Raw genomic sequence first — 12,281 nt, forward strand, 5'->3', positions numbered from 1 at the left:
TTCCTGGACATGGCCATCAGGGGTGTGCGTCTGTACAGCGACAGTGTCAAGCTTGTTGAGAGAGTGATTCATCTCAACAGTGGCATTCATGTTCCCAGGTCCTCAGCCTTTTTGAGATTTACAGATGCTTGGTAAGAGCTTAATTATTTGTGAGGTTCCTGGATCAAGGTGTCTGGTGATGCTGAAACCTGTGGAAGACGATGAAGATCCAGGTCTTCAGGGTCCTCCTGCCCACAAAAATATTTATAAGAAATCTGTCATCCCCTCCGCTGTAGTAGCCTTTAATAAGACCAGATAGACGCTTGTGCTGTCAATCAATCAATCAATTAATTTTTTTTCCCTCTTTTCTCAGTGAATTTTTCTGTGAGTATTTTATGTGTTTTATGAGCCAGTTGTTGAAGAATAATTTCTGTGACCTTTGTGGGACAGACAAAGTTTAGTCTATCCTATTCTATTCTATTCTGCTCTTGCTGCACTGAAAATATCACCAGTGTTAAGTAGCACAGTCGGTGTTAATTTAACACTGATTATTTTGCTGTGTGTGTGGTTGTAAGACCTGGATATAAGGTGACAAGTCAGTGTCTTTGGGATCTGGTCTCTTTGGAGATACTGCTGGAATGACTTTGTGTCTAACAAATGGACACTTATGGAGACTCAGATGAGGTTTGTACTGTGAATGATCATCCAGAGATGACATTTTGGCCACGTGGAGTGTCTCTCCAGGTAAGATCCAGCATGCAAGAGTTGCGGATGTCCAGATGTCATCTGGTTGCGGAAGACAGATGGCTAGTTTTGTGGAGTGGGGACAGCTCGATTGTCTGCCTGGGCAGTTGCCATCCAGCACTCAAGGTGGTTCCTGCAGTGACATACATCACCAGTGCTTGCTCCCATACCTGACCTGACCAGTGGACCAGAAAGCAGGTTATTCTTAAAAATAACTCCAGAGGACAGACTGCTGGATGGTTTTTCTCTTTGGATAGTCCACCATGTTTGGGGTATTACGTGTTTCTGGGTTCATCCTACATTCTCTGACATCACGTCCAAACATCAAACTTCTGAGAACCTTCAGAAAAAGCAGTTTTCCAATCCTGTCAACCAATGTCAAAGGTCAAACATACACCTGAACTCCAGAATAAAAGCTAACATACGCTTTTGGTTATTTCCCTATTTGATAATGTTTTATGATTTGTGAGGAGTCGTGTTGGACAGATGATAAAGTGCTGGGTGTTGGTTCATTAGTGCAAGAAAAAGAGTGAAAAAGAGGGAACGCTAAAGGAGCACAGTGAGGGAGAACAGGGCCACTGAATCTGAATGAATGAATGAGAGAAAGCAGGAAAAGGAAGGAATAAAAGCCTGAGTGAGCAGAGGTGTGCTGGCTATAGAAATGGGACGTATCCAGCTGTCGCCTCAATCCAGCTTTACCCAGAAACCCTTCAATCAAACATGTGATCAGGGCTGACCACAGCAGCATCCCCAGGTCGCTTTCATTCATTCATCCATTCAGCTTTTTCTTTCTCTCCACCAATTATCATCAGCTGGCCCCAGACGGCCTCCGTCCTTGTTCCTGTTTCAGCCGGCCTTTCCACCAGGTCTGCATTAATAAACCAGTTGTTACAAATAAAAAGGGAGGCGAGCGAGCGGGCAGTATTCAAAGCGCTCCTCAGAGAGCGAGAGAGAGCCGAGGTCTCACACCCAGAGAGAGGAAAAGCAACGCCTGCCATTTACAAGCCTTTCCGAGGGCCCCGACGTGGAGTCCAGCAACAATAACATTCAAACAGGCCAGAAGAAGAACAAAACTCCCGGAAACACCCCAAACCTCTGAATGACAGCAGCTGATCTCCAGCTTCACTGCAGGGGTTCGAGGACTGAAACGTTAAGTGGATTCAGCAAAACCAAAACCAGTTCAGCCCAGACAGGAAACACTAAGAAAATATCCAACTTGCTAAAATGACAGAGTCAGGTTCAGGACATGTTCCTCAAAATCTGACCTCAGTGGAAATACCTCACTAGCAACATCGAAAGAGTCAAATCTTAGTTTTGTTTGTGTTCAATTAGGAAAAAAACAACATTAAAGATGAAGCTCAAATACTCTGAGGGGATCTGAATGGTATATTTACATAGTTACTATTACTTTACACAACTGTCAGTGGGACCAACAAAAATGACAATTATCCGCTTTCATTTGGACGTAACCACTGCAACACATCAATAAGATGCAAACTGGCATTTAATGTGGATCCCACCTCAGAAATTTAGTCATCAAATTTTATACAGATTAGCCAACAAGCAACACAAAAGTGTAAGCAAACCAGCAAATTATACATACTGAAAAAATGATGCGAGCCTGTGAGCTACTTACAAAAGCTGCTTACTTCATATACACGTCCAAAAATCAGGAACTGGTTGAATGTGGTTACTATTCCACATAATACTTACTACATATTTCCTTCTAAAATACACTGTCTACACGGTCAACTAAACACTCCCTCCAAATTGGGTGGGCAATTTGTGATGGCAGTTTTTAGTTCAACCTCTGCCTGTCAAATGCTGCCAATGCCACTGTTCGACCCCGCTTCCCCCCACCCCACCATCCATCGGGGCCCCCGACTGGGGAAATGTGTATGTTTGTGCCTAGACACCAAATTCAAGCTATACCCTGCTGCAATAAATACACTTAAACATGAATCGTCTTACTGAACTTACTTTTTTCCCATAAAAATTAAAGCTCTTAAATGTTGTCTATACTAGTCATTCCCAGACTTAAAAACACCATAACCCAGGAAAATCTACTGTGCTCCATCTTGTTTGATTACTTCTGATTACATTTTTACAATAATCAAAGATTTTGGATTTACTGGCTATTACAAAACTGAAAATCAGACATTATTTACTTTTAATGAAACGCACAGCCCACTTGCAGTAGCTTTACAGGCCACAAGGAGGCCTCTGCCATTCACGATCTACACGTGGTTCTCTGACAGGAACTTCTATGGTTTCAAAAACTGAGTTAAAGGACGAACAAACACAAGAGAGCAACAATGTGACTCATGATCGGATACTGACGCAAATCACCTGTCAAAGATTCCCCATGTGGAACTCAATGAGAAGAAATGTCACATCACTTGGGCAAATCAGTTCAAATCCAGGGATCATTGTGAATTATGCTGAAATTTACTGAAAGCAACAGCACAAAGGCTCATAAGTGGTTGTCAAAGATTTGTTTGATGCCAAACTAGGTATCAAAATTCATGAAATCTGAACCCTACGTGAACAACTCGAGTAAATCTATCTGCAGGAGGTATCGTTTGCGATTTGTCAATGTTCAAATATTTCAATTCTGCCAATCAAATATTACTTTCAGGTCACAGACAAAGTGTGTGTTTTATTGTGAAGGTCACTCACCTGCACACCTGAAGCTCTGCGCAGTCAGCCCCTTCTCCACCGCCAGACAGGTGAGAATGCTGAGAAAACTTGTGGTGACCGACTGGCGTTTGGCTCTCTGGAACTCCCGCGGTCGCCTCTCCCGAGACAACCTTGATCTTAACATCACCCCCTGGAGTCCTGGAGGAGCTCCTCCCGATTCCCCCACTTCTGCCAGGGGGGGCCTTTGTGCTCCCACCGCACCCTGCAGAGCCTCAACCCATTCCTGCATCTTCAGCTGGCTCTCCGCTCGAAGTCGGAGAACCTCTTCGGGGAAAGCAGCCTGGAAGCACGAATCTTCGTTCTCTGACTCGCCATTGTAGTGAATGGCCAAACATGAGGTCAATGGGTACTGGACAACAGGTTTAGACACGGGTCCGCGGCCCTCAGTAGGGAAAGCCTGCAGAGCTGATCTGGTCAGGACAAATGTGAAGGAACGCCAGTTGTTCTGATCCAATAGCTGGTACAGCAGACCGGCTTTGAGGATGTCGTGGTAGCGTTGGGTGAACAGAGGTAGGGTGGTGGGTCTGCTTGGCACACGGCTCAAGGAATCTGCTGAAGTGGGCATGTCACTGTCGCCATCAGGCCTGGTGTCAAGTCCCGACGGCGATGGTGAAGAGGAAGGTGACATCGGTGTGGGAAACTTGGCTCCCTGTGGGTTTTCAGAGGCAGAGTTCCGCTGGTGCTTCTCCTGCCTCATGGGCCTGGCTGTCAGCACCTTCTCCCAAATCAGCCGTCGCCACTCCGTGGCTTCCCATTGGCTGGCTGCTCTGAGCTGCAGATGTGTGCTGTTGAAGAACAACGCTTGGAGCGTGCGGTGGTCAGCCGGCTGGCTGATCTGGCCAGACTGACTGCAGGGGGCCGGACACACGATGTTCTGGCAATGCGACAGAGAGAAGGCGGTCCAGAGCTGGCGGTTGGCACTGCTGTCCAGTGTGTATAGGCGGAGCTCGCAGGGTGTCAGTTCGACATGACAGGATGCCCAGCGGCCCCGGGGCCCCTCACGATGCTCCATGTTGCCCTGCTTCACCACGCTGCCGCTGCTGCTTTTATCAGCTGCACGGAGACACAAGGCAGCAACAAAAACAGACAAAAGACATCAATAAACCCGTTAAACTGCATCAGTTTACAGAAAACTGGAAAAATACAAAACACTCCGAGCGATTTTTAACCATCTGGGGTTCAGGAGCATTTTCTAGATTTTATCATACTTTCAGTTATTCCCATTTTAAGGTACTTTCTTTAAGTATAATGGTCATGTGTTGAATATTAAAATGTTGACAGCAATCTCAGCTTTCACAAGATGAGTCACATATTTATCAAGAACACTGGTGGTAGAAAACATTTGGCTTTAAATAAAAAAAAACATGCTTTTTTTTTAAGAAAATTCTTCAGATTTTTACACTTAAAATACAGGAATTGGTTCACTAAATTCTTTGGCTCACCAAAGTAGTGTAACATATGAAGGAAATTGTAGATCAGTGTAAATAAATGAAAAATAAAATCGCTTATCATCCAGCTACATGTTCTCTGTCTTCCCTTTAAGCAGAAATGTCCACAAATATCCATCTTTGGATGAAAAGTGGAAAGTCCCAAGCAAGGGGTGGGGGGGTAGATTCTTGGAAAAAAAGTTACCACTCGTTTGAGAGAAGGTCCAGGACAGTGTCGAGGACCCCGTTGGCTGGAGAAGGCCAAAGACACGCCCATGCTTCACCTGGCTGTGGCTCACACATAATTACTTTTGAGAACTGGGCATGAACTCTTTGTATGCCTGAATGGTTGGCATCCAGCGCCCAATGCGGCTCAGTCGTGTGGTGGATGCAGCAATGCACAGCACCACCACATGGTCCCAGACTGGATTAGACCCTGAAACCAAGACTCACACCAAAGTGTGACGGAGTAACACCCCTAGTGGACCCTGGTTTAAAATTTCAACTAAATTTTTATTTCAATTTATTTAGTTTATGTAGTGCCAAATCACAACAAAGCTGCCTCAAGGGGCTTCACACAAATAAGGTCTAACCTTTTCAACCCCTAGTGGTAAGGCAAAACTCTCTCTGATGATATTATGGAAGAAACCTAAAGCAGACCAGACTCAAAGGGGTGACCTACTGCTTAGGCCATTCTACCAAAAAGGGTTACAACACAGAACACAACACAATAGCAATTGATGAGAGTCCATGCAGGCGTCCAGTCCACCTTCGGGGGGTCATTGCGCCACTCAACCCAAGGAGTAACCCCTCACTAAACCCGAGGAGTAACCCAGAGTCCAGTCTACCGCTGGGGGGGGAGGGGGGGGGGGGGGGGGGCAATCGAGCCACTTGTTGGATTTGTTCTTACAGCGGGGTCTGTCCTGCGTCCGCCACCCTGATAAGTACAGGTGAAGTGAAAAAGAGGAAGGATAAAGTGGCTCTGGATGGGAAAAGTCCATGAGGAGGAGGAGGAGGATTACTGGAGCCATCAATCCCAAACAGAAGTGGGAAATAAGAAAGTGAATGAGTCTATAAACGCATTTGGACTCTCTCTAACCATTTTTGAAACAAGGTCTGAAAATGACCCGGAATAACTTGGACATTGTTCCCCTAAACAGATGCTGCTGTTCAGCTTTTCAAATAATCTGAGCAGAAAAAAATCTAATTTAATTTACTCTCAATAAAGTGGGTTGGTGGCAGAAATCTCAAAGGGGGAACAGTCAACACCTCACCCCCCACCCCCCGCCCATTAAAAAAACCTGGGCAATAAAATACCAGAGGCAACAGAGAAATTATGTCTTTTTGTAATTTTTGTTTAATTTAATGAAGTACAAACCCTCTATCGCCTCCTTAATCTTACTAATTGATTAAATCACAAACCTCCCCCAAAACCAGCCTAATTAGCAGATATTGTGTTTCTTTTTTGGCGCTCCATCTGTCAGGAAGCAAAAAAGCTTCAGAGCCTTTGTTAACCAGGAGGTGGAGTGCCTCATCAATCTTATGCTAACAGCAGCAGGCGTGGCGTAGCCGCAGGTCCGCCAGGTTGCATGTTAACAAACCTTTTACTTAAGGAACTAATGAATATGCAAATAAGGTTTAGCTGCAGTCAGATCTGGTTGATTGGCAGTCGTCGCGCTCCGGAGAGTCGAGATTAGAAAGGGACACGCTTGGTGAGGGAAACTGGTCTCTTCAATTAGCCTCCATCAACACATGGTGGGTTCTGACATCACACTCCGTTAAAAGTCCAACTTCCACAACCACGAGCTTTCAACCGGCATCAACAGTGGACTCGCACAACCCGCTTAACTTCACCACCTGACAGAAACACACTCCTCAAACCGCACATCAATGAAGACAGACGAGGAACTGGAAGGTCAACCATGGAATCCTGGATTGTCCTGGAATTTTGTTTGAAGATTAGCAACATTATGACATTTCTAGATGACCACCTCACATCACCCTTTCACCATGACAGATCCAGATCTGGGTGTTACCGCATCTAGAACACAAGAAAGGGCTGTCGTATGTGATCTGAAATGCGCATTCAGCAAAGGCCTTGGCATGGGCGGCAGGGTCACACCCTTTGGGAAATTTTCAATACTGAATCAAATTTGGGGCCATTTGGTGCAATCTTTGCATAAAACACAGTTTATTTCTGTATTTAATTTTCAGGATTTGTCTTTTTTAAATATAAAATTCCACTTACTGCAGCACTGCAATAGTAAAAATAGGACACTCAATAGTAAGATAAATTGAATGATATTTTTGTTGTTAAAAATATGTCATTTTCAGAATTGTTATTACTACTGTTATTATTATGTGAAAAAAGTCTTTAAAATGTCTTCAACAGTGGACTTTTCCTCTAAACTCATTTATTTACCATATCCTCCGGACTTTTCTATGTAGCCACCCGCTCCCCCGGGTTTGACCCTTCGGCAGGTTCACCTACGGAAACCTTGTTACGACTTTTACTTCCTCTAGAGAGTCAAGTTTGATCGTCTTCTCGGCGCTCCGCCAGGGCCGTGTTCCGACCCCGGCGGGGCCGATCCGAGGACCTCACTAAATCATCCAATCGGTAGTAGCGATGGGCGGTGTGTACAAAGGGCAGGGACTTAATCAACGCAAGCTTATGACCCGCACTTACTGGGAATTCCTCGTTCATGGGAAATAATTGCAATCCCCAATGCCCATCACGAGTGGGGTTCATCAGTGAATAATCAGTTTATCACTGGTTTATCAGTTCATCAGTGGGTGGTTACAAAGAAAACCTCTTGGACCATTCTGGAATCAGTTTGACACCTATGTGTTAAAGAATGCCTCTTGAAGAGGAAAAGCCCATATTTAAATTGCAACCAATAATTTTCATCACTTTTTAACCAAAACTGGAGCAAATGTAGCTTTTGACCCCTGTACAAACTGAAGTTGTCCTTTGTCACCATTTTGTTTTTACCCTATAACTCCACAACATTCAGTCATAGATATTCCAAACTATCTTTATGATCACACAAATAATGAGGTGTACTTTTCAATATGACTGGAGCACTTTTAAACTTTGCCCCTGCTGACTACAGCTACCACCCTTGGATGGCCACCATACATTTTGTGTAGGTCACAGTACACTGAGGCTGAATTCTAAGTGCCGTCTAGTTGCCTGAAAGAGTACTGAGTATTAGGTCAAAATTGACTAATGGTTCATGGACTAACAGGAGATATTTAGAATTATTAAAACGCTAATATAAAGTTACAGATCAGCTCTCTGTCGGCCATATGACTTTGACCTTTGGTGACCTTGAAATGCCAAACTTTGGAGGCTATATGAATGAAGTATGGTGGAAGGGTGGTGTTGTAAATAATGCAGAATTGTTCAAATGTCATTTCCACACACAAACAAACCCCAGTGCAGTCCTTCCCATGTGTGTGTTTAAACAGAATTCTGCAGACACTATACAAAAATAAAAAGCCCAAAAGCCACCTCATAATAAATCCAGTATTATTTATACATGAATTCTACCTATAATAACAACAAACATCTTCTCTAGCTCTAACTAATGGAAAGCCAAACAAGCCACTTTGTTCCCAATGAGAATGAGGAAACATGGCGAGAGCGAGCTAAAGTGCTGCCTTATGCTTATCGGCGTCCTTTTGCCGCTGCACACAATACACGCCGAGCCAAACCAAATAACCTGATGCCTTTTCACACATATGCTAATGCTAAATAATCCTGCCAATATCAGGAGCCGGGTAATTGGGTTCCCTCTTCTCTCACCTCATTTGAGTCTATTTGCTGACAGGATTACAGGCCATTATCCCTCAGGATCCCCGACAATCTCCTTAGGCCTGCACAAGGCCAAAACACACAAACAAACGGTGGTTTAGTGTTTGTGTATCAGGTGCTCTGCCTGTCATAGCACAGCTGTGTCATTTCAACTTATCATCATCTTGTGTCATTATTGCTTTCTGTGAGGATGCTTCAGCGTAAGTACCTCATACACCCCTCTGAGCCGCACAAAAACCCACAACTTCTTCCCTCAGAAAGCTCCGGACAGCTTTTTACTCACTGATCACAGCACACCTACGTGTCTTTGAACATAAACGCTCCAGACTGAAAGAAGAAATATTTCACTTTTAATGAGGACGTGACATTGTGCTCAATGAGGGCAACAATTAGGTTAAAAACAAAACATTGGGTGGATTTATTGGTGGATAATCTTTACAATCCATGTGGAACACAAGTCACTTTTAAGAATCCACCTGCTGTCGTAATTCTACTGCAGAAAATTAACTACAACTGCGGCACCAGTTGGTGGCAGCACGATATTTGGAAATACAGGAAAAGCCATAGCTTGTAAATATTGAGTTGACAACACTTTTAAAATAAGTCCTGGTTTTGATAAAAAAAAAAAATATATATATATATATATATATATATATATATATATATATATATATATTCTCTGCAATTGTAAAAGAATTACAGGAGAAGATAACCACTAAACTAAACATGACAGACTTATTTAAGAAAAGGTGGATCCCACTGATCATACATTTAGATTTGACCCTATAGTGTGTTAACTTTTGTGTTAAACCAATTTGTTTTTATTTTGTTTATTTAATGGTATGTCAAAATATTGTCCCTTCTTCAATAATATCATTACTTATTTTTCTAAATTGTAAAGAGAGAACACGTGGTACCAGCATTCCGAGACTACACTGCCACCCTAGCAATGTTCTTGTTTTTTATTTTGTTTATTTATCACTCTGTATCAAAACTGGATTAATGGCCTGAAATGTGAAGGAGGTGCCATGGAAATGTTAACGTGAAGCCTTAAATTTGAAGAAAAAGAATTGCAAATTCTGTTCTCTGAAGACGAAACAATGTCCTAACCTGAAACCAAAAAGCCTATGAGATAAATTTCATTCTGAAGGAACTATTGGATTCCCCTTCTAATGTACAAAATGTTAACTGACCAGGAAATCAACACAATAAATATTCACCAGCAATTTTGTTAATCGCTTATTAATTGAAGTTGGCAACTCTAGACGTTGTAGCTATGTGAAAATTGTATCGGTGTGTAATGTGCTCTAATAAATGGCACCTTAGGAAGACACTGATAAACTCGCCATCAACAAGTGCCACTTTTCTGCAGAAGGCTTTTACAAAAGTACAGTTCAGTGTTTTGACCTTTGAACCCCATAACCAATAGGCTTCTTGGTGTCATCTTGCCAAACACACATATCAAGTTTGGTAACAACCAGGCAATTAGGAAAGAAGTTATTACACTCAGAAGAATTTCACAAAGTAAGTCTCAGTGGCCTTGACCTCTGACCCAAAACATAATCAGATTCTTGGGGTCAATATATGTAACACATACAAAGTTTGGTGACAAATGAACAATTAAAAAAAAAAAGAAGTTATTGCTCACACAATATTTTTTACAAAGTATGCGCTATTGACCTTCTCACCCCAAAAAAATCAATAGGCTTCTTTGAGGTCACTATGCATAATGTATCTACCAAATTTGGTGACAAATGGGCCAGTAGAACTGACGTTTTCTCGCTCACAACTGAAACATCACACGACTCACTGGAGGACCGACTCTGCACAGTTAGTCGAGTGCAACAAAGTGTCAACCACAGTTAGAGATTAATGGAATGTCGTTTGAACAACATATAAGATGACTGTGAGAAAAAAAATGTAGTCAGCAAGCTTCATGTATGAACTTTCATGCAAACATTAAGAACTTGCAGAAGAAAATGTTCAAAGATGAAAACAAATGTGTAACTTTACAGCCATTCCTGGAGCTGCTGAAGCTGAAGGTCGAGACATTCTCAGTTTATAGGTCACATGTGACCTGAACTCACCCTCTTGCTGATGGTTGGCGATCATGTTCTTCAGTGTGTTGCTGTCCACGGCGGGAAGGCCATTGTCAGTGTAGACAGAAGGACGGCAGTGGACATCCGACCTGGACCGGGAGTGTCCCTTCTTGAAAGCAGATTTGGACGAGGTGTTGGCGGTTGCGTTGGTACAGTCTTTGCTATGTGCTGCCAGGTCATTGGTGGAGCGTGCTCGACTTCTCTTGCCGTGTCTCAGACCCACACCCAGACCCAGCACACTGACGGCTGAGGGCGGCTGGTGATCGGCCCAGGCGAGGCCCAACGGTCCCACTTCTGGCTGCTCCCTGGCCACAAGGTTCCACATACCACTGGAGCTCAGCTTCTCCAGGGCGGCAGTGGGGACCTCCTGTAGCTGCTTCGGCTGTCTGGGATGCTGCAGGTTTGCCTGACCTTGGCTTTGACTTTGGCTCGGCATTGTATCTAAGCAGTGAATAAAGTCTTCGGTGGCCTCCAGGGCCGGACTGATATTTCCAACCATATCAAGTTCTTCAAGACCCTCCATTATTGAGCCTTCCCCCTGAGCAGGAAACCTCTCAACTAGATTTTCCAAAAAGGCCACAGGACCTTTGGCAACATCCACAGCCCCATACTTGGATTAGTCCCAAAAGCTGACTGATCCAGATCCCTGTATCAATCCAAAAACTGGTGTTCCTTCAAAAAATAATCTTCCTTTTCAGAGGAACACCTCTGGGAGACGACTAAGTTTCCAAGGAAAGCCTCATGCCGGAGTTGAAGACGCTAAAGAGGAAGACGCCAGCGGACCCAAACAAAGCCAGACAGGTTTTTAGGAAGAAAATAGTAATATATCAGCTCCATGTGAAGACTGGAAACAAATTGAGGATCGGCTTCTTGTTTTATCCTCTTTTGACTTCTTTTGAATCACCAGCTCACCATACAGTGATCATCTGAAATGTGACTTCCCTCTAAGAAAGGGAAGAAAAAAAAAAGGAAATGGTGAAGAGGAAGTACACAGACAAAATGGAGAAACGACAGTAAAGATCTAGTTTTTCAACTTTCAACAAAAACAAGTGATTTAAAACACAAAACCACAATCAGATCAACAATCAAATGGCAAAATGAATGGATAAAATTACATAATAATACACAGAGTGTCAGATGTTATGGGTTTTTGTCCCTGTCCACTGCCTGTAGAACAGATCAACAGGCCCTTTGTTCCTCCTTGTGGGTGATGAGCTGCCCCTGTTACCAATCCTGTTTGTGGTTTTTAGGGACAGGAAGTCAAGGATTGGAGGGTGTCCAGTTTGGTGACCTCTGAATTCTCGTGGATGATGTAGTTCTGTTGACTTCATGGGGCATTCACCTCTAATGTGCACTGAGCAGGTTTGAGGCACAGTGTGAAGCGACTGGAATGAGAATTAGCACCTCCTAATCTGACACCATGGTCCTCAGTTGGAAAAGGGTGGATTGTCCCCTCTTGGTCAGGGAGAGCTGTTTCCACAGGTGGAGGATTCAAATATTGGGGGGCAGCGTCTG

The 12,281-nt window shown here is 43.5% G+C and overlaps 1 protein-coding gene across 1 annotated transcript in view; it reads right to left on the minus strand.

Moving 5' to 3' along the window:
- Positions 1 to 11,702, minus strand: part of plekhm3 (pleckstrin homology domain containing, family M, member 3) — a 44,284-nt gene extending 32,582 nt beyond the window's left edge. Inside the window, exons 1-2 of the mRNA XM_034186499.1 lie at positions 10,755 to 11,702; positions 3,403 to 4,476 (exon numbers count right to left, since the gene is read on the minus strand). Coding sequence (XP_034042390.1) covers positions 3,403 to 4,476; positions 10,755 to 11,289 — 1,609 coding nt within the window. The 5' untranslated portion in view covers positions 11,290 to 11,702. The remainder of the gene's footprint in view (positions 1 to 3,402; positions 4,477 to 10,754) is intronic.
- Between the last annotated feature and the right edge of the window lie 579 nt (positions 11,703 to 12,281).

This window comes from Thalassophryne amazonica, chromosome 14 (assembly GCF_902500255.1).
Source record: "Thalassophryne amazonica chromosome 14, fThaAma1.1, whole genome shotgun sequence".
NCBI classification, from domain to species: Eukaryota; Metazoa; Chordata; class Actinopteri; order Batrachoidiformes; family Batrachoididae; genus Thalassophryne; species Thalassophryne amazonica.